Source organism: Amblyraja radiata, chromosome 35, assembly GCF_010909765.2.
Source record: "Amblyraja radiata isolate CabotCenter1 chromosome 35, sAmbRad1.1.pri, whole genome shotgun sequence".
Lineage (NCBI taxonomy): Eukaryota > Metazoa > Chordata > Chondrichthyes > Rajiformes > Rajidae > Amblyraja > Amblyraja radiata.
In genome coordinates this window covers 17,500,882-17,524,092 of record NC_045990.1, presented here as the reverse complement: position 1 = coordinate 17,524,092, position 23,211 = coordinate 17,500,882, and the positions used below count along the sequence as shown (strand labels likewise).

At 47.8% G+C, this 23,211-nt stretch overlaps 1 protein-coding gene across 1 annotated transcript in view; it reads right to left on the bottom strand.

The window, feature by feature from the left end:
* Positions 1 to 11,526, bottom strand: part of farsa (phenylalanyl-tRNA synthetase subunit alpha) — a 50,307-nt gene extending 38,781 nt beyond the window's left edge. Inside the window, exons 1-4 of the mRNA XM_033012298.1 lie at positions 11,179 to 11,526; positions 7,207 to 7,344; positions 5,278 to 5,376; positions 3,342 to 3,460 (exon numbers count right to left, since the gene is read on the bottom strand). Of these exons, the coding sequence (XP_032868189.1) occupies positions 3,342 to 3,460; positions 5,278 to 5,376; positions 7,207 to 7,344; positions 11,179 to 11,328 (506 nt within the window). The 5' untranslated portion in view covers positions 11,329 to 11,526. The remainder of the gene's footprint in view (positions 1 to 3,341; positions 3,461 to 5,277; positions 5,377 to 7,206; positions 7,345 to 11,178) is intronic.
* Between the last annotated feature and the right edge of the window lie 11,685 nt (positions 11,527 to 23,211).

Here is a 23,211-nt window from a genome sequence, read left to right as displayed (position 1 = left end):
TGGAAATTAATTTGAAAAAGAGGAATATTCAGGCAGAGACCGACAAGCCTTTCAGATCGCTGTACATTTAAATCCTGGTCTCTTGTTCCTCTCTCGTTTTAGGTTGTTGTGTCTTCTTTAGGCTTTAGAGAAACAGCGTGGAACACCCCCATCAGCTCACCGAGTCCGCGCCGATCACCCCGCACACTAACACTATCCTACACACTAGGGACAAATTACAATTTTACAGAAGCGAATTAATCTACAAACTTGTACGTCTTTGGAGCGTGGGAGGAAACTGGAGCACCCAGAGGAAACCCACGTGGTCACAAACATAAAAAACTCCGTACACCCAGCACCCGTGGTCAGGATCGAACCCAGGTTTCTGCCATGGTAAGGCAGCAACTCTGCCGCTACGACACTCTATCATGCCTTAGCCTTAGATGGAGTTTACCACCCGCTTTGGGCTCCATTCATTCACAAGCAACCAGACTCCAAGAAGACTCCATCCGGACGAGCCAGGAGCCGTTACCGGCCTCACACCGTCCACAGGCTAGGACTCAATAAGAAGCCTTCTGTTGCACCCATGCTCCAGGGTTCTCTCCCTAATGCTCTCTCGTTCAAGGTACAAACTTTTAACTCCTTGTCTGGCTTGGCATAACATTTTGTTTAACAGGGACTCATATGAAGCAACTTCCAACATTTTTCTGATTAAGGGCACAACATAACATGAACTGCTGAGACACAAGGGACATTAAGGAACTTCTCTCAGTCTGTCTGGCACTGGGAAATGGCAACCAAGTTAATTGCAGACGCGAGTGGATGCAAATCAACAAATTGCAAATACTGGAAATCTGAACTAAATTAAGATCAGATGCTGCTAGGTGTGCTTTTACTACAATGTCAGCTCTTTATGTCAGTTGATGCGCTTATTATCACCCAGTAGGTAAGCAGTAATGTTAGGAGGAACAGTGAAGAGGCTGAACTCTCTCAATAAATCTATGTATGAAGGTTTGAAAGTTCCTAGGCCGATTAGAAAACTTAATGATTCAGAAGGTAGACAAAAGTGCTGGAGAAACTCAGCGGGTGCAGCAGCATCTATGGAGCGAAGTAAATAGGCAACGTTTCGGGCCGAAACCCTTCTTCAGACTCGTCGTAGAGTTGGAGGGCAGGGGGAATCACAGAGGGGGTGCTGTTAGAGAGGAGGTTGTGAAACTGTCTCCGGAGAGAGGAGGAGAACTTCTTCAAAGTAGGAATACCTTGAGGAGATTTCGTAGTGGAGTAGACAAAGTGTTTAAGAAGGAACTGCAGATGCTGGAAAATCGAAGGTAGACAAAAGTGCTGGAGAAACTCAGTGGGTGCAGCAGCATCTATGGGACAAAAGTGCTGGAGAAACTCAGCGGGTGCAGACAAAAGTCTTCCTGTAACCGCGTGGGTTTTCTCCGGGTGCTCCGGTTTCTTCCCACACTCCAAAAACATACAGATTTGTAGGTTAATTGGCTTGGTTAAAATTGTAACATTTTAGTAAGCGGGGATCGCCTTGTGGCGCGGACTCGGCGGGCCAAAGGGCCCGTTTCCTCGCTGTTTCTCTAAACTAAACTAAAAACACGGATGCATTTCAAGTAAAAGGATCATTCAGCCACCATATCCAGGTCAAACAATGGGCACCCATGCATATAATGCCATTTCTCAGTACTTGGCCTGTAACCTTGGTGATTCAACTGCTCAGCTAGGCTCTTAATACTGTCAGTGACTGTTTCCACCACTTTATTTAACATTGCATTCCGTGTACTCACTACCCTCTGGATGAAAACAATCCCAATCAGACCGCTCTCTAAATCTCTTTCCCCTCACCATAAATCTGCACCTTCTAGCTTTATCTACCTCTGAAATGTGGAAAAGATTCCTGCAGGTTTGCCCTATCTGTACATATTTTTATACACCTCATCCGTGTTCTGCTAAGCTCCTGTACTCCAGAGAGGACCGATCTAGCCTCTCCAGTAGAAACAAGGAACTGCAGAAGCTGGTTTACAAAAGACAACACAAAGTGCTGGAGTAATTCATCGGGTCAAGCAGCATCTTCAGAGAACATTTTGGGTAACGCTTTGGGTCGGAACCCTTCTTCAGACTTCACTCACCATGACAAAGGACAAGGACAAAGGACATTTATTGTCACGTACACCAAATGGTGTAGTGAAATTTGTCTTGCCATGCAGCACACAGATAAAGATTAGACATAACATTAAAGAGATTTAACAATAAACATAAAAACATCCCCCCACAATGGTTCCCCCTGTGGGGGAAGGCACAAAGTCCAGTCCCCATCCCCAGTTCACCCATAGTCGGGCCTATTGAGGCCTACACAGTCGCCTCTACGGAGGCCCGATGTTCCAGGCCGTTCTCGCCGGGTGATGTAGCTCCGGCGTCGGGAGAATCCTCACAGCGGCTTGGGACACCTGGAACGGCCGCTTCAGTACTGGAGGCCGCGGCTTCCGAAGCCAACAAGCTCCGGATGGAGCTCCACAACTGGCGATCTCGGTGAGAGATCACAGGCTCCACGATGTTTAAGTTCAGCGCCGCCGCCCGCGGCTGGCCGCTCCACAGACCCGCAACTCCGCGATGTTTTTCTCGGCGGACTTCAGCTCACCGGAGCTCCAGCGCGGCGACCCGGGCAAGGCATCGCCCGCTCCGCTCCGCGATAGCGCTCCAGCGCTGTGCCGCCGCTGAAGCCGAGGTACAGGGCTGCCCCCGACAGGAAACACGGCTCCAGGCCCGCTGGAGCCAGGAGAAAAGCTGCCTCTCCGACCAGGTAGGAGACCCTAGAAAGCAGTTTCCCCCTTCCCCCACCCCACCCCCCACATTAAAAGGCTAGAACTCCTAAAAACAAAACACTCAACTAACTAAAAATAAGATAAAAGATGAAAAACAGACTGGGCAGCCATACCACACAGGACGGCGCCCCCTAATGGAAGGGTCCCAACTAGAAATACCAACACAATCACAATAATACTTTATTAACCAAGTGTGTTTTGCAACATACGAGGAATTTCATTTGCCAAATCAAATAAAAATTAACGGAACACACAAAATACATTTTAACATAAACATCCACCACAGTGACTCCTCCACATTCCTCACTGTGATGGAAGCGAGAAAAAAAAATCAAATCTTCTATTGATGTTCTCTGAAGATGTTGCCTGACCCACTGAGTTATTCCAGCACTTTGCATCTTCTCTAGCCTCTCCGATCTTTCCTCATTACTGTGCTTGTACTCCTATCTATTCCCCTCATGATTTGGACCCACCAAGTTCCCCCAGCGGTTTGTACTTTGGTGAAGGAGAGAAAATGTTTGGAAGACTTACACTTCACTCAGCAGCTTCCTCTTTTTCAGTTCATTTTTTTCCTTGTCTTCCAAGGCGTTGTCCTTACCCTGCTGGACCAGCAGCAGCTTGGCTTTGACCGAATCGTCAATACTATCCATCTGTCAGGGAAAGGCCAGTTACATATGAGCATTGTTCTTTAGATGAGAACAAGTTTGGTTATTCAAATCTATTATTTTATATTTCCTGTGCCACAGCATCAGTAAAACAAAAAAGTCAACAGCAGGGCAATTAGCATCTTTGAAAAGCCACTGAGAAAAGCCACTGGGCGACATGGCGGTGCAGCAGATAGAGTTGCTGCCGCACAGTGCCAGAGACCCAGGATCGATCCTGACCTCAGTTATCTGAGTAATCTCCCACATCCCAAAGATCCTCGGGTTTGTACATTAATTGGCCTCTGTAAATTGCCCCTAGTGTGCAGGGGGTGAATGAGAAAGTGGGATAACTTTGACCGAGGATGAGCAGGGATGGTCAGTGTGATCTCAGTCGGCCGTAGGGTCTGTTTCTATGCTGTATCTCCAAATTCAACAGCTGTAGTGAAAATAGATTAATGGTTATGTGCAATTATTGAATTTAATTGAATCGAAATGTTATTTAGAAAGTAAATATGGAGAACTGGCAGACAGCATGGGATAGGAAACTCTGGCAGAGGTAATCATGGATCGATTGTGGTTCGGAGAGCCCTATTGATTTTGTACTTTCAAACTATGTTGATTGACCCATTCTGAAGAAGGATCTCGACCCGAAATGTCAACAAAATAGAGAGAGTACAGAGGAGATTTACTAGAATGTTGCCTGGGTTTCAGCAACTAAGTTACAGAGAAACGTTGAACAAGTTAGGGCTTTATTCTTTGGAGCGCAGAAGGTTAAGGGGGGACTTGATAGAGGTTTTTAAAATGATGAGAGGGATAGACAGAGTTGACGTGGAAAAGCTTTTCCCACTGAGAGTAGGGAAGATTCAAACAAGGGGACATGACTTGAGAATTAAGGGACTGAAGTTTAGGGGTAACATGAGGGGGAACTTCTTTACTCAGAGAGTGGTAGCTGTGTGGAATGAGCTTCCAGTGAAGGTGGTGGAGGCAGGTTCGTTTTTATCATTTAAAAATAAATTGGATAGTTATATGGATGGGAAAGGAATGGAGGGTTATGGTCTGAGCGCAGGTATATGGGACTAGGGGAGATTATGTGTTCGGCACGGACTAGAGGGGTCGAGATGGCCTGTTTCCGTGCTGTAATTGTTATTATATGGTCACCCTTTCCTCTCTAGAGGTGCTGTCTGTTCCGATGAGTTATTCCAGCATTTTGTGTCTATCTTCGACCCATTCAAGATTCTATGTTATCCAAATGTTGCTTCTCTGTGCAGTGGGTCTGAGGGAAAAGCTCTCACCTCCTAGTTTGCATCTTACTTGCCACTCACTCCACCTCCCCAGTCAAGTGGACAAATGTTGCCAAGCTCATTATTAAGCCACCTGCTGGGAAGACTCAAGATTCACCAGAGTTGGTACAACATCCCACCCAGGCTCTGGATAATGTCTGTTCATATTGAAATCCAGTCATCCCAGAGCTACCCAACGTAGACAAAAATACTGTCACTTGTGCAAGTGATAATAAACTTAACTTCATTCGACTTGAACTAGTCCAAGACAAAACTCTGCACATAATGGAAGAAAAGCTGAATTTGGGGCAAAGAGAAACAGAACAGGGGTCGATGGAAGCACAAAGCAGTTAATCAGCATTTGAAAGTTATCATAGTTAGGTTGGGGATAGAAATTGCAGAGCAATTCATTGTTTGGTAGACAACCAGAAATATTTCCATGCCTCTCTGGACCATGTGTTGCCTGAATTAGAATCCCGTTTCCAAACAAAATATTCCCAGAAGTGACGGCACACACAAGGTGGAAGTTTGGTGTCCACTTACAGCCTTGTAGGCCCGAGGTCCCCCCTCAGCAGTCTTGTCAATGCGGATCCATTTATTAGACATGGCCTTGCTGAATCCCACTTTTCCACTTGGGAGTTTCTGCGCAAAAGGAGGAAAAAATTATCATGGAAGCAGAGCTTAACACTTTGTAAACCACCCTACTGAAAATGCATTTGCTGTAGATTAGTTTACTTTAGTTTAGAGCAGGGGTCATAGAAACATAGAAAATAGGTGCAGGAGTAGGCCATTCGGCCCTTCGAGCCTGCACCGCCATTCAATATGATCATGGCTGATCATCCAACTCAGTATCCCATCCCTGCCTTCTCTCCATACCCCCTGATCCCTTTAGCCACAAGGGCCACATCAAACTCCCTCTTAAATATAGCCAATGAACTGGCCTCAACTACCTCTGTGGCAGAGAATTCCACAGATTCTCCACTCTCTGTGTAAAAAATGATTTTCTCATCTCGGTCCTAAGACTTCCCTCTTATCCTTAAACTGTGACCCCTAGTTCTGGACTTCCCCAACATCGGGAATAATCTTCCTGCATCTAGCCTGTCCAACCCCTTAAGAATTTTGTAAGTTTCTATAAGATCCCCCCTCAATCTTCTAAATTCTAGCGTGTACAAGCCGAGTCTATCCAGTCTTTCTTCATATGAAAGTCCTGCCATCCCAGGAATCAGTCTGGTGAACCTTCTCTGTACTCCGTCTATGGCAAGAATGTCTTTCCTCAGATTAGGAGACCACCTTGATCGGCAACCTTGTTCTGCATGGGGCCAGGACCCATGTCTGTGAGCAGATGGCGGGCCACATCTATCGCCATAGTTAATAAATAGAGGTAATAATACATACTAAATTAGTAATAATACATAATAATACATAAATTAGTAATAATACATCCTAATAATACATACTGACTAGTGGTGTTTTTCTCATTAGTTTTCATGTGTTTTTCAATTAGTTTTCTGCAGTTCCCAGATCCCTCTCGTCCCCAGGTCTAGCTGCAGTTCCCAGGTCGCCTGTGTGCCCCGGGACTAGCTGCAGTTCCCAGGTCTCCTGCGTGCCCCGGGACTAGCTGTAGCGCCCAGGCCGCTTGCCCCAGGACTGGTTGCAGTGTCCAGGTTGCCTGCCCTGGGACTGGCTGCAGTTCCCAGGTCGCCTGCGTGCCCCAGAAATGGCTGCAGTTCCCAGGTCTCCTGCGTGCCCTGGGACTAGCTGTAGCGCCCAGGCCGCTTGCCCCGGGACTGGTTGTAGTGTCCAGGTTGCCTGCCCTGGGACTGGCTGCAGTTCCCAGGTCGCCTGCGTGCCCCAGAAATGGCTGCAGTTCCCAGGTCGCAAAAACAAATTGAAAAAAAAACCGCTTGCGGGGCGGATGATTTCGGACCTGGCCCGTGGGCCGTAAGTTGCTGACACCTGGTTTAGAGATACAGCATGGAAACAGGCCCTCTGGCCCACCAAGTGTGTGCGCACCAACCAGCGATCCCCATACACGAGCACTATCCTGCACACTGGGGACAATTTACAATTTTTGCCGAAGCCAATTAACCAACAAACCTGCACGTCTTTAGACAATAGACAATAGACAATAGGTGCAGGAGTAGGCCATTCGGCCCCTCGAGCCAGCACCACCATTCAATGTGATCATGGCTGATCATCCCCAATCAGTACCCCGTTCCTGCCTTCTCCCCATATCCCCCGAGTGTGGGAGGAAACCGGAGCACCCGGAGAAAACGCACGCGGTCACGGGGAGAAGGTACAAACTCCGCAGACAGCACCCGTAGTCAGGGCCAGACCTGGGTAAGGCTGCAACTCTACTGCTGCGCCACCGTGCCGCCCTTTCTTGGATACACAATCTAAATGACACAAGGGGCGAGTCTGATCTTACTCACGGCAGGCCAAGACGTGCAGAAACCAGGATAACATGCTCACCATTAGTTCACTCTGAGTAATTCCATTTGGTGGAATGGCATCAAAGACTCGGGCTTCATGGCTGCCTTTCTCCACAATGTCCTTCCCTTCTTCGGTCAGTTCCCAATGTTTGTAGGATCGCTGCTCAGCTTCAATTATCTGCAGGGGAACAAGCAAGAGCATCCAACATAGTTAGAGCATCAATAATCAGTCCAGCACCAGCGTTCTGAAGGAGCATCTTACGACTGCAAAATGTCAGCCTGCAAAGTATTTCAACCACCAGGCACATCTTACACCCTCACCTATCAATACTTTTGTGGGCCCAACCCAAAATGTCACCAGAGGTGCTGCCTGACCGACTGAGCGACTCCAGCAATTTATTGCTCCAAATTCCTGGCTGGATTTCCTCGTGCTATTTTATGTAAAGCCAAGGTCATGCAGATCTGTATCCTAGCTCACACCATCACATTTACCCATCATCCCCATTCATGAAGGCTTACTTTAATTGATGGTAGAAAATATCTGGAGTTAGTAACTTCTATCCTTGTTTTTAAATCCAACCAACAGCTTAACCTGCTATATCTTGCAGTTTCTGCATGATTGTTCTGAGGCTGAGGGGGCAGCACGGTGGCACAACGGTGGTGTTACTGCCTGATAGTGACAGAGACCTGGGTTCAATCCTGACTACGGGTGCTGTCTGTACAGTTTATAAGTTCACCCTGTGATCTGCGTGGGGTTTTCCCGGGTGCTATGAGTTTCTTCTCATAGTCCAAAGACGTACAGGTTTGTAGGTTAATTGGCTTTAAATTTGTCCCTAGTGTGCATGTAGAATAGTGTTAGTGTGCGGGGATCACAGGTCGGCACTGACTTGTTGTGCCGAATTGGCCTGGATCCCTTAACTAAACTAAACATTCTCTGCTAAACACTTTAACTCCCCCTCCCACACTGACCTTTCTGTCCTCGGCCTCCTCCATTGTTTGCGTGACGCCAAATGCAAATAGCATCTTATATTTCACTTGGGCAGCTTACAGCTTCAAGTAACCCCTGCCTTCTGTCTCTCTCCATCCCTCCCCCGCCCAAGTCGCATCAGCTTCTCGTTCACACCAAACAAACAGCAAACAATGGCCAATTTCCTTTATCATCATTACTTATTTGCATATCTTTCATTCATCGTTCTATATCTCTCTACATCATCGTCTATATCTCTCCTTTCCCTTTCCCGTGACTTTCAGTCTGAAGAAGGGCCTTGACCCGAAACGTCACCCATTCCTTCTCTCCAGAGATGCTGCCGGTCCCGCTGAGTTACTCCAGCCTTTGTGTCTATCTTTGGGTCAGACAGCATCTCTGGAGAAAAGGAACAGGTGACGCTTTGGGTCCAGACACAGGGTACCATCCAATCTGAGTACCCCTAACGCGAACACCGCTTCAAACCCGCTAGCCCATCAACTCGCACCCAAAGTCCACAACACAATGCCCTGCTCACCCTTCACACATTCCCCCAAACCCCACACAACCCCCCCCAACAAACGCCAAACTCCCCCTCACCCAACCCCCACCGGTCCACTCAACATCCCCATCAAGCCCTCACCACCCTTTATTCTCCCACCACCCACACCCCCTTTATCACCCCACACCCCTTTACCATTTACCACGATGTTATAGACATATAACCATTGCGGCGACTGGCTGTGGAGACCTCAAATAGGCCCCGACCTCGGGTGGACTAGGACGACTGGACTTTTGGTGCCTTCCCTCACAGTGGAAAGTGTTGATTCTGCTATTGGGTGGGGACGGGGGGGGGGGGGGGGACGGGGGGGAAATTCATGTTGAATCCTACAGTGTATTGTGTCTTTTTTTCTTCTTTTTTTAAATCTATATTACTAAAACTCTGTTCTTGACCGGTTTTGGCAATCTGTGCTGCGATTTCCGAGAGAACGCCGCCACCTACGGCCGTCATTTTTGGCCACCTCGCTCAGAGCCCCCACATGTGTGCCGAGGATTTTTCCCGTCGATTAAATATGACAGAGATATTAATGTTTTTACAAAATTCCCCATTCTCTCTGCTACCCCTGCTGGAGAGGAGGGGAGGGACTATAAAACCAGGAAGTGGTGTGCCTCAATCAGTCTCTGCAAGTGGTGTGCCTCAATCAGAGTTCTGAATAACACTGAACAAATGTCTCCACAGCTGTGTGAACCCATAATGTGGTTTGAAAATGAAAATATGGTTAGTTTGAGGGGAAAAAAGCACTGCCTGCAAATGGTTGTTTGGGGGGGGGTTTGGGTAAAATGGCACCCTCTCTCTCCCCACCTCTCTCTCTCCCTATCCCTCTCCCTCTCTTTCTCCCTATCCCTCTCTCTCCCCCGTCTCCCTCTCTCTCCCCCCCTCTCCCTCCTCCCCCCCCTCTCTCTCCCTCCTTCCCCCCCCTCTCTCTCCCTCCTTCCCCCCTCTCCCCCCCCCCCCCCCCCCCCCTCTCTCCTTCCCTCCCTCCCCCCCCCTCTCCCACGCTCTCTCTCCTCTCCCCTTTTTTTATCCCTCTCCATCCCCTCCACCACCGTCCCTCCCCTAACCCCCCCCCCTCCCCTCCACACCCCCTACCCTCTTCCCCTCCACCCCTCCCTGCTCCCCACCTCACCCCCCTCTCAGCACCCTCTCTCTCCCCCTCACTCTCACCCTCTCCTCCCCCCTTTCCCCCCCTCACCCACCCTCCCTCTTCTCCTCCTCTCCACCCCCCTATCCCTCTTGCCCCTCTTTCTGTGTCTCTTTCTGTCTCTGCCCCTTCTCTCTCTGCCCTCACTCTCTAACCGCCCTCCTCCCCCCCCCCCCTCTCTAGATGTGACTGCAAGTTGGGGGCTATGCGTCAGTAGATAGGGTGGTTATGGGGTAAAAAGAGCAAATTAAGAATATAAATATAATATCAAGGGGGGTAATTAGCATGAGTGCGGGGGGGGGGGGTAGTTAGTGTGTGACGCTGCATGCCGCCTCCCCCCCCACAACCGCACGTTGGGGGAACAGACCCAACGGGTCTGCACTTGGTCTAGTTTTATATGGATGTATGGTAATCTAATTTTTTTTCTCTGTAAAGCACTTTGGCTTCAACATGATTTTGATTTAAAAGTGCTATATAAATAACAATTACTTACTTACTAATTACTTACCACCCAACACCCACGTTTAACCCCCACCACCCTTCCCTTTTTACCCCCTCCACCCTAATTACCCCCTCACCACCCTTTACCCCAGCACCCTATGCCCCCTATACCACCCCACCCCACCCCCCCTTTACCTCCTCCACCACCCTATCACAGTTTAAGGATAAGGGGGAAATCTTTTAGGACCGAGATGAGGAAAACATTTTTCACACAGAGAGTGGTGAATCTCTGGAATTCTCTGCCACAGAAGGTAGTTGAGGCCAGTTCATTGGCTATATTTAAGAGGGAGTTAGATGTGGCCCTTGTGGCTACAGGGATCAGGGGGTATGGAGAGAAGGCAGGTACGGGTTACTGAGTTGGATGATCAGCCATGATCATATTGAATGACGGTGCAGGCTCGAAGGGCCGAATGGCCTACTCCTGCACCTATTTTCTATGTTTCTATACCCCTCTTCACCCTCCCATCACTCTCCACCCAGATTTACCTCCCCTCCACTCTCACCCCCCCCTTTACCCCCCACCACCCTAAACCCCTTTACCATCACCCCCTCCACCCCCTTTACCTCCTACACCCCCAATAAACCCCCTTTTACCTCCCCTCCACTCACCCCCCCCCATTACCTCCCTACCATCCACCACCCATCATTGCCCCTCCATCCACCCCCCCCCCTTTATCCCACCACCCACCATACCCCCTTTATCCCACCACCCACCATACCCCCTTTACTGCCCCACCACCACCACCCTCGTGGGGGGGGGGGGGGGGTGAAGACCAACAGCTGCTGCTGCGGCGGTGGCCGGCCTCTCGCCTCTCGCCTCTCCCCTCTCCCCAGACCCACTCACATCGCCCAGCGTCTGCAGGCTCTTGACGGCGCCCACCACCACCTGGTGGTCGATGTCCAGGCTGTGGGCCAGACGGGCGCTGTCGGCGCCGCCATCTCCCGCCTCCTGCAGCCGCCGCAGCAGCGTCTCCAGCAGCGCGCGCTCCGCCATCTTGCCTCTTGCCGCTCACCCACCCCTCACCCCCCCGGGCACAGGGCACCGACAAATAAACACAAAACACCACAGAATCACACTCCCCGCGGCACCAGGACAACCACAACTCTTGGCTTTTCACACCCCCCGTGCCATTTAATACATTGCATTACTGGTTGGGCTCGGCCTGGTCACGTGACGCCACGCGACGCCGCGCCGCCTCAGGTGCTGGAAGGGTCGAGAATGTCGTGGAAGAGCCGAGAAAATGTGTCGGAGACAAAGTGCTGGAGTCACCCCGCGGGGTCTGTGGACCACAGGGAGAGGCGATGGCGAGGGGTCGGGACCTTTCAGACGTTTATTTATATTTATAGATAGTCTATTTGTCATGTACAGGTGCAGTGAGGTACAGGTACACGTGGGGTACATTCCTGTACCTGTACCTGTACCTGCACTAAACGTTATTCACATTATTCCCTTTATCGTGTATCAGTACACTGTGCAACAAGTGGGGTCCAGGTACATAGACAATAGGTGCAGGAGTAGGCCATTCGGCCCTTCGAGCCTGCACCGCCATTCAATATGATCATCGCTGATCATCCAACTCAGTATCCCATCCCTGCCTTCTCTCCATACCCCCTGATCCCTTTAGCCACAAGGGCCACATCTAACTCCCTCTTAAATATAGCCAATGAACTGACCTCAACTACCTTCTGTGGCAGAGAATTCCACAGATTCACCACTCTCTGTGTGAAAAATGTTTTCTCATCTCGGTCCTAAAAGATTTCCCCCTTATCCTTAAACTGAGACCCCTTGTTCTGGACTTCCCCAACATCGGGAACAATCTTCCTGCATCTAGCCTGCCCAACCCCTTAAGAATTTTGTAAGTTTCTATAAGATCCGCCCTCAATCTTCTAAATTCTAGCGAGTACAAGCCGAGTCTATCCAGTATTTCTTCATATGAAAGTCCTAACATCCCAGGAATCAGTCTGGTGAAGTAAGGTAGAGCTACGTGGGGGTAGAGATATAAGTGGGATACAGGTACAAGAGAGGGTACAGGTACAAGTGGGACGGGAGGTACAATTGAAGTACAGGTACGTTCGAAACAGGTACGTTCGAAACAGGTACAAGTGGGATACACTCACTGTACCTGTACCCCACTTGCACCTGTTCCCCACTAGTACCTTGCACTAAACATTATTTGCATTATTCATGTGAGTGACATACCAACTACCTCATCCAGGAAGTTTGCATATACAGATGACCTTGCCCTTGCCTACCAGGGAGCTGCCCTTGAGGATATCAGCAGAGTGCTAACCCAAGACTTGAAGGGGATGGAGGAGTACTTCACTTTCTCGCGACTTCGCCCTAACCCATCTAAGACAACTGTCACTGCCTTTCATCTCAGCAATCGGCTCGCCAATGCAAATTTCCGAGTGTCCTTTTGTGGTAAGCCGGTGAAGAATGAAGAATTCCCCAAGTACCTCGGAGTCACCCTGGATCACACCCTCACCTATCGTGAACACATGAAGAGGGTGGCTGATAAAATGAAAGCAAGGGTCAACATCATCAGGAAACTTGCAGGCAACAGCTAGGGATCCAATGCACACACCCTCCGTACCGCAAGCTTAGTCCTAGTCTACTCAACAGCCGAGATTTGCTCAACAGTTTGGGCTAATAGCTGCCACACCAAACGAGTTGACACTGTACTTAACTCTGCAATGCGGGTCATCACAGGGACGCTTAAGTCAACACCTTTGCAGTGGCTCCATGTCCTCTCTCATATCGCCCCTCCCAGCATACGCAGAAGGGAGAGGATGTTGAAAGATTGGTGCACCATCGAGGCTAACCCTGACCTTCCCATCCATGCTGACTGGAACCATCTGCCCAACATGCGCCTGAAGTCCCGCAAACCCTTCTGGTCTTCCTTTAAATCCCTGGAAGACTTTGACTCCAAGACTGAGTGGCACAGAGCCTGGAAAGATGCCAACATCACAGACCCCACACAGTGAAACCACCGGGTTTTGACCTCCACCACAAGCAATGGCTAACCCTGAACAGAATCCGCACCCTCCATGCAAGAACAGCCCATCATCTGCATCAGTGGGGATGACAGACAGCCCTGCTTGCGACTGGGGACATCCAGACCAGACCATCCCACACATTGTGAATGACTGCCCTCTGAGACTTCTCCCTGGGGGCGTCAAAGCCATCCACCCAGTAACTGATGCTGTCCTGGCCTGGATGTCTACCCTTGATCTACAACTTTAGGCTGTACACGCCATACGCAAAAGAAGAAGATTTGCTTTATCCCCTTATCATGTACCTGTACACTGTGGATGACTCGATTGTAACCATATGTTGTCTTTCCGCTGACTGGTTAGCACGCATCAAAAGATTTTCACTATACCTCGGTACACGTGGCAATAAACTAAACTAACGTCAGAAGGTACAAGTGGGGTGCAAGGCACAAGTAAGGGGTAGAATCGCAAGTTTGGGGCATCCCAAAGTGCTCACCTAGTCTTCAATACACCGTTAAATTTTAAGTTTGTTTTGCAAATTTTCTTTCCGAGTGAAAATTAGCAATGCACTGAAGAATTGTTCCGTCAATAACACACACATCCTTCTTGAAAGAAACATAGAATAAAATTAATAGATTTGCCATTTTCTCCCTCAATATCCAACTAAATTATCTGCAAATTGTAACCAGAATAATGAAAAGACCATAATTGTTATGATGCAAATAGTATCTGGAAATAGATTCTGGAAATAGTTTGCAACGAGTTAGACAGGATCTCTGGAATGAAAAAGAGAATTAACATTTCAGGTCGATCAAGTTTCATCGGAATTTTGAATATCCAGCAACCACAGTATTTTGCGTTTGGAATAGTTTTACATACAATAATCAAACTGAGCCAAATGTGTTATAGAGCCACAGGATCACACAGCACGGAAACAGACCCTTCCTCCCAACTCATCCATGATGACCAATATGCCCCATCAAAGCTAGCTCTAGTTTCAAATGTGAGAGGGATATGTCCCTCTAAACTATTCCTATCCACGTACCTGTCCAAATGACTTTTATAGTACCTGCCTCACCCACTTTCATTGGCAACTAATTCCTCGTATCCACTTCCCTACGTGTGAAGTTGCCCCTCGGGTTCCTATTTAATCTCTCCCCACTCTGGAATTCTCTGCCTCAGAAGGCAGTGGAGGCCGATTCTCTGGATGCTTTCAAGAGAAGGTTAGATAGAGCTCTTAAAGATTCCGATTCAAAGATTCAGATTCAAATTTATTGTCATTGTGCAGTGTACAATACAGAGACAACGAAATGCAGTTAGCATCTCCCTAGAAGAGCGACATAGAATATGAGCAATAAATAAATATATTTACGTGCATACAGTCATAGTAGTGCAATTATTTTTGTTTTCCTGGTGTCAGCGGTGTCAAGGGGTAGCGGTGTCAAAGATAGCGGTGTGAAGGGATATGGGGAGAAGGCAGGAACGGGGTACCGACTGGATGATCAGCCATGGTCACATTGAATGGCGGTGCTGGCTCGAAGGGCCGAATCATCTCCTCCTGCACCTATTGTCTATGTATGTATCACATACATGCCCTCTAGTTCTCGATCTCCCCGACCCTGCAACAAAGACTCCATTCACCCTTTCTATTCCCCTCGTAATTTCATATGCCTTTATAAGATCATCCCTCAGCCTCCAGCGCTCCAAGGAATAAAGTCCTAGCTTGCCCAACCTATTCCTGTAGCTCAGGCTCTCAGGCCTTGGTATTGTATTGTATTGTATCTTCATAAATGCTCTCTGCATCCTTTCCAGCTTAAGGGCATTTTTCTTATAGCAGGGTGACCAAAACTGAACACAGTACTCTGTAAGTGCGGCTAAGAGTAACGCAAGGATGGAGGATGGGAAATAATGAGACCATTTTAAATTCATATTGTCCCCTGTCACGTTTATATTACTGTCACCACTGGCTGGAGGCTGTATTAAGGAGTTGGAGGAATTTTTTCGATTAGTTCGCATCATGTGTCAACATCTACAGGCAGGGAACTGCATATTTCCTCCAGAAACAAGTAATAGTTGTATCAACATTTGGTTATTTTACTTTAGACTTTCGAGATACAGTGTTGAAACAGGCCCTTCGGCCCACCGAGTCCCTGCCATCCAACAATACCCCCATACACTGGCACCATCCTATACACTATAAAGGGGGCGCCGTCCTGTATGGGTATGGCTGCCCAGCCTGCAGCTGTCCGTTTTTCCACTTTTTTTAATATTTAGTGAGTCAAGTGTTTTGTTTCTGGAGCTCTAGTCTTTTTTATGTGGGGCGGGGGGGGGGAGGGGGAAACTGCTTTTCAGGGTCCCTACCTGATCGGAGAGGCAGCTTTTCTCCAGGCAGCACCTTCGACCCCTCCTCGCGGCCTACCAGCGGGCCTGGAGCAGTGTTTCCTGAGGGGACAGGCCAGAACCTCGGCTTCGGCAGCAGCACAGCGCTGGAGCGCTATCGCGGAGCGGGCGATGCCTTGCCTGGGTCGCCGCGCTGAGTCTGCTGATAAAAACATCGCCGAGCTGCGGGTCTGTGGAGCGGCCAGCCACGGGCGGCAGCGCTGAACTTTACCTCGGGAGCCTGGGATCTCTCGTCGAGATCGCCACTGGTGGTAGCTCCGTCCAGCACGGCCTGTCGGCTTCGGAAGCGGCCGTACCAGTTTTCCCATGCCGCTGTGAGGATTCTCCCGACTCCAGAGCACCATCATCTGGCGAGAAGGGCCTGGAACATCGGGCCTCCATAAAGGCGACTGCGGAGGCCAAAACAGGCCTGACTATGGGTGGACATGGGGATGGGGACTGGACTTTGTGCCTTCACTCATAATGGGAACCATTGTGGGGGGATGATTTTTATGTTTAAATTTTGTTTATTGTTATGTTTATTTTTTATGTGCTGCAATGGCAATACGCATTTCACTACACCAATTGGTGTATGTGACTAATAATGAACCTTTGAGCACTAGGGACAATTTACAATTTTACAGAAGCCAATTAACCTACTATCCTCTAGGCCTTTGGAGAGTGGGAGGAAACCGGAGCACCTGGAGAAACTCAATGGATCACAGGGAGAACGTACTGTACAAACTCTGTACAGACAGTAGCCGTAGTCAGATTCGAACTCTGCCGCTGTGAGGGAGCAACTCTACCGCTGGGCCACTGTGCCACCCAATTTGTGGACACCATTACTGATTCAAAACTTTTATGGAATTCTTAATCTATTTAGTTAGTTGAGCTTCAGTACCCTAGCTGCCATAATAAGATTGGAACCCCCAAGGTTTCTTAATCATTAGCTCTGGCCTTTGGAATATTCATTGGATAAAACATGCTATCAGACCTGGTAGAATACATTACAAACCCAGTGCTATTCAAGATATGCTCATTGAAATAAAGTTTTTCATCTGTGAATTCTGTTACTTAGTTTTTTAATTTAGAAATACAGCGCGGAAACAGGCCCTTCGGCCCACCGAGTTCGCAGCGACCAGCGATCCCCGCACATTAACACTACCCTACAAACACTAGGAACAATTTTTTACACATACACCAAGCCAATTAACCTACATACCTGTACGTCTTTGGAGTGTGGGAGGAAACCGAAGATCTCAGTTAATAGAAAATGATTGGATCCCATAAATTATCGGTAGTATTGTTGATATCTCCTTTTCAGGTTTCTGTACCTTCAAATCTTAATCTATATCATGGAATATTTTCCCCATAGCGCCAGAGAGCTGGATTAAATCCTGACCTCGGCTGCTGACCATGTGGGGTTTGTATGTTCTCCCTGTGAACGTGTGGGTTTCCTCCGAGTGCTCCAATTTTCTCCCACATCTCAAAGACACGCAGTTTGTAGGTCAAAGATAGACACAAATTGCTGGAGTAACTCAGCGGGACAGGTAGCATCTCTGGAGAGAAGGAATAGTTAAGGTTTCGGGAAGGGTTCGACTCTTCGGTTTAAACCAGCGTCTACACAGTTTGTAGGTCAATTGGCCTCTGTAAATTTCCCCGAATGTGTAGTGAGAAGAGGCGAAAATGGGGGTAACATGGAACTTGTGTGAACAGGTGATTGATGGTCAGCATGGACTCAATGGGCCAAAGGGCCTGTTTCCATGCTGTATCTTTCATTTCAATTCAATTCAAAACATATGACAGAGAATGTCATTCAGTCTATCATGCTCATGCCCATTCAAAGAGAAGTGCTAATGCTAACTTCCAGAATAAGATTTATATCTCGGGTGGTCAGAAAACTCTTCAAGTACACATACATTTACTATTGAATGTGATGAGGGTTTCTGCATCACACCTTCTCACCCCACACTGCCTGACCACTGAGTGAAAACCTTTCTCCTCAATTCTCCATTACCAATGACATTAAACCATGGCCTCTCTGTCTTGTAACACCCCTGCTGATCAAAATGGATCTTTCTTATTTATTTTTATCTAGGCTCCCCATTACTTTATGCATCACAATTAAGCTTTAGCTCAGCTTCTTCCAAAGAAAACCTTCTTCCAAAGATCCTTATCCAGAATCCTGGACCTGAAGCACTGTTCCAACGCCGGGGTTCCGATCATCCTGGCGAGAGGGTCTGTACATCGGGCCGTCCATAGCGGCGACTGCAGAGGGTTCACTGCCCGGACCACGGGTGAACACAGAGGAAGATGACTGAACTTTATTGCCTTCCATCCCAATGGGAAACGTTGATTCCGCTGTGATGGATGTTTATGTTAAACTCTATCGTGTATTGTGTTCTTTTTATTTGTATGGCTGTATGGTAACTCAAATTTCACTGTACCAATTGGTACATGTGACAATAAATGTGAACTTGAACTTGAACTAATCCTTGTTTTCTCTCTCCACGGATGCTGCCTGACGTGCCAAGTGTTTCTCGCATTTTCTGTTTTATCTCAAGTTTTCCAACAATTATAGCTGCTTTGTTTCAGTGTACTATTTCATGTAATACACTCTTCCATTTGATATTGGCGTTGGTTTATTATTATCACGTGTTGAGAAACGGTGAAAAGCTTTATTTTTGCATGCTAGCCAGGCAAATCATGCCATATAACTGGTTGCACGAAAGAGAAAATAAACAGACTGCAGAATTTAGTGTTACAGTTCAGAAAGTGCAGGTTATAAAAGTGCAAGGGCCACAAAGGGGTACATTGGAAGATGGGAAATACATACAGAGCATAAAAGAGGTCCGTTCAAGAGTCTCATATCAGCATTGAAGAAGTTGTTCTTGAATTTCATGGTATGTTCTTTCAAGCTTTTGTATCTTCTAACCGACAGGAGAAGGGAGAAAAGAAAAGAACCCGGGTATGAGTGCTCCTTGGATATGTTGGCTACCGTTTTAAAGTAATGTGAGGTAGAGGTGGAGTAGATGGGGAAAGACTAGTTGGCGTGATGGACTGGGCTAGGAAATTTCTTGCGGACTTGGGCAGAGCTATTCCACAACTAAGTTGCAATGCATCCCAATAGAATACTCTCTACTGTGCTCCTGTAAGTCCCTGTCCAACTTAGGAGACCTAAACAGCAACCTCTGGTGACCTTGCCCGCCACCCAAGGTTTCCATGAGGTCACCGAAGGTTTTGGTCACTCTCCCTAATGGTCGAAAGTGGTTTCCGCATAGTCGAGGCTTCATCTAGGTTGCTGCTATTTTTTCATCATGATTAAAACCGGCCTCGACTAAAAATAGGTTGCCGTTTTAAAAATCGATAATTTTTTAGTCGCAGGTCTAGTCGAAGCCGGTTTTCTTCATAGTCGAGGAAGGTTTTCAACACATGCGTGGGAGGAGGTTGCAGGTCACCTCGACCTTGATTTTTTTTTGGGTGGCAGGCAAGGTCACCAGAGGTTGCTGTTTAGGTCTCCTAAGTGGGACAGGGACTGTAGAATGCAGTAAGAGTTTTTTAGTTTAGAGATACAGCGCTTAAACAGGCCCTTCGGCCCACCGAGTCTGCGCGGCCAGCGATCCCTGCACATTAACACTATCTACAAGCACTAGGGACAATTTAGAATTATACCAAGCCAATTAACCTACAAACCTGTATGTCTTTGGAGTGTGGGAGGAAACCGGAGAAAACCCATGCAGGTCACAGGGAGAACGTATATAAAATCCGTATAGACTATCACCCTTAGTCAGGATCGAACCCAGGTCTCTGGCGCTGTGAGGCAGCAACTCTACCACTGTGCCCCGTCATTATGAACATGTTGAACTTCCGTAGCCTTCTGAAGAAGTAGAGATGTTAGTGTGTCCCTCCAGTGATACAGAAGCAGGCCGTTCCATAAACTGCCCCGAGAGAGCAAACTAATTAATCCCATTCCCTGATCTCTTATCACAGCTGGCAACTTGTCATTTCCAAATCTTCACCTAATTCCCCTATTGAATGTGATAATGCACATCAGCGGTGATATTATTGACTGCAGACCATGCCTGTGGAGCCTAACGGCTTATTGCTACTTCTTTCAATGTATCCACTCTGTTTCCGTCATTCTTCCAGTCGAAAATTTCATAACGAACACGTGTAAAAATTGTATCTATTTTTCATACCATCTCCGGTTCATTTGCCAATGCAATAAATCAACCCTGTTATCACCAGAAATAATTTCTCCTTATCTACTAGACAAGAAGTACATACATCGTGGCTCAAAGGACAGCTTTTCGTGTTTTTACATAGCCAGAGACCAGAGCCTCTTCCCTCAGGAGCCTAATTACAGCATCCTTGACTATCGTAAGCTTTGCCTGACCGCACAGGTTTAACAACATTCCCTTGCCTAGTGAATTGTGCAACTATTTCTGTTTCCTCAATTATTCCCTTCTTGTTCCACGGCTCACATTTCTAAGCATATCTCTGTCGACAAACAAACATCAGCACGTTTTATTTCTGAATTTCAAGTTATGTTAATAGTAATCCAATATATCACCCAAGATAGACCCAAAAAGATGGAGTAACTCAGCGGGTCAGACAGCATCTAGACCAGTGGAAGTCAGCGGAACCATCTAGGCTACACCATTATATCGATGACCCCATGGACGTCCCTGGCCAGGACCTGCCCCGAAAGCAGTGGACAACCCTCAACCGCTTGAGGACAAGCATTGGACGCTATGGAGTAGGGATAAAGAGGTGGGGCCTCGTGGACCAGCGAGTGTGGGGACCCAACACAGACAGTGGAGCACATAGTCAACAGTTGCCCCAAACACCGGCCACCGAATGGTGAACGAGGTCTGATTGACCTGGACGATGACACGTTGGCCTGGCTCGCCTCAACGGAGCTGCAGGTCTGAAAGACACACGGCAGAAGAAGAAGAAGAAGAAGAAGAAGAAGAAGAAGAAGAAGAAGAAGAAGAAGAAGAAGAGAAAAGGTATAGGTGACTTTTCGGGTCGAGACCCTTCTTCAGACTGGGTCGAGACCCGAAACGTCTACTGTTTAAACCAGCATCTGCAGTTCCTTCGGACACAATGTATCATCCAGCTTGTCACCACAGGGGAAGCGTTCATTGTGAAATCTATGATGCTCGTAACAGTTAATATTTTCATTGTGATATTGTACATTTTAATATGTTTAGGTTTATTGTGGTAAGTGCACTGAGGAACAGGGAAAAGCTTTGTTTTGCATGCTAACCAATCAGATCAGATAATATGAGAGAAACTATTGTTCCTTGGTTTAAGAAAGGAAGCAGAGAGAATCTAGGGAACTTTAGGCCGGTGAGCCTCATGGCAGTGGTAGGGAAACTAGGGAGAGAATTCCTCGAGATAAAATGTATTCTCATTCAGAAGAGAATGCGCTAATTAGGGAGGGCGGCAGGACGTGTCTCAGTATCTTTATTAAGTTTTTTGAGGAGATGACAAAGGAGATAGATGAAGGTGGGTGTTATATACCTTGGCTGGCATATATGAGGCTTCCGATCTCAACCTCATTGAGACATTCGCGGCCGATCACCGGGTCGACTGTGGCTGGGGCACTGGAACTCCAGCCCGGCCGGAGCCGGCAGATCCATTCCCATAGCGGACGTCTGAGGCTGAATTTGAGAGCCAGTATCTCTCCCCTCCCCCAAGGCTACAGTATGTTCTCTGTTGGTCCGGCAAAATGGATAATAGGACAAAGCTCTGGAACCAATGATGCCGGAAAAATGGTGGAGGACCTGCACAGCCGAATATAGATCAGCTGGAGAAATAGGTGGAGAAATGGCAGATAAAGTTTAACCCAAGCAAGTAAGAGGTGTTGCACGAGGGGTGGTTGAATGTAAGGAGAGAATATACAGTTAATGTAGTTAATACAGTACAAGATTATTAACAGCATTGATGTGCAGAGGGATCTTGAGAGTCCAAGTAATCATAATCATAATAATCATAGTCATACTTTATTAGCCAAGTATGTTTTGCAACATACGTGGAATTTGATTTGCCATACAGTCATACCAATAAAAAGCAACAGAACACACAAAATACTTTTAAACATAAACATCCACCACAGTGACTCCTCCACATTCCTCACTGTGATGGATGGCGAAAAAAAGTTCAATCTCTTCCCTTCTTTGTTCTCTAGCAGTCGGGGGTCTCTAACCTTCCGTTGACGGGACGATCTTACTCCTGTAACCGGCAGCGGGCCTCCTCATCGGGGCGATCAAGCTCCTGCATCGGGGGGGGATCTCAACTCCCCCGCGCCAGGCGATCTACCCCGGGTCGATTGTCGTGTGGCTTTTGGAGCTTCCCGACGTCGGTCTCAACCCGAGACTGCGAGCTCCTTGATGTTAAAGTCCGGTTGGAGCCTCGATCCCAGGCAAGGAATCGGCTCCGATGGTGAGTCCACGTCCCGCGGTGGGGCTCAAAGTCAGTCCTGAGCAAGGCCTCCAGTTCCATGATGTTCATAACTTCCTAAAGTGGCAGCACAGTGGAAAGGGTTGTTAAGAAGGTGTAAGATATGCTTAGGGGCATTGAATATAAGAGTAAGAAAGTCATGATGCAGCTCTATATGACAGTGTTTAGGTCACATTTGGAGTATTGTGTGCAGTTATGGTCGCCCTATAATAGGAAAGTTGTGGAGGATTTGGAGAGGGTGCAGAGGAGGTTCACCAGAATGCTGCCTGGATTAGAGGGCTTCACCTTCAGGGAAAGGTTGGATAGACGTGGATTGTTTTCTCTGCAATATCGGAGATTGAGGGGAGACTTGAGAGAGGTATATAAAATTATGAGAGACATAGACGCAGTAGACAGTCATAATCTTTTTCCCAGGGTGGAATTGTTCACCACTAGAGGGCATAGGAATAAGGTGAGAAGGAAAAGGTTTAATGGAGATGTGCGAGGCAGGTTTTGTGTAAAGAAGTAGGTGGGGGCCTGGAACACTTTGCCAGGGGTGGTGGTGGAGGAAGATATGATAGTGGCATTTCAGAGGCTTTTAGATATGCACATATGTAAATGCAGGATGTCAAGTGTCAAGTTGGGAAAAGGGGAAGTACAATGGCATCTGGGGGTCCTTGTTCAATACAATACAATACAATACAATACAATACCATTTATTTGTCATTTGAACTTCACATGAGGTTCAAATGAAATTTGGTTTCTGCAGCCATACAAGAAAAGAACCAAGACACACACCAACACAATTTACACAAACATCCATCACAGTGAATCTCCTCCTCACTGTGATGGAAGGCAAAGTCTTGTCTCTCCCCTGCTCTCCATTCTTCTCCCGATGTCAAAGTCAAAGCCCCCGGCGGGCGCTAGCAAGTCCGCGGCCATTTAAAGCCACGCCGGGCGATGTAAGGCCCTGCTCCGGGTATTGATGTTGGAGCCCCCGGCGGGCGCTAGCAAGTCCGCGGCAATTTAAAGCTGCGCCGGGCGATGTAATGCCCCG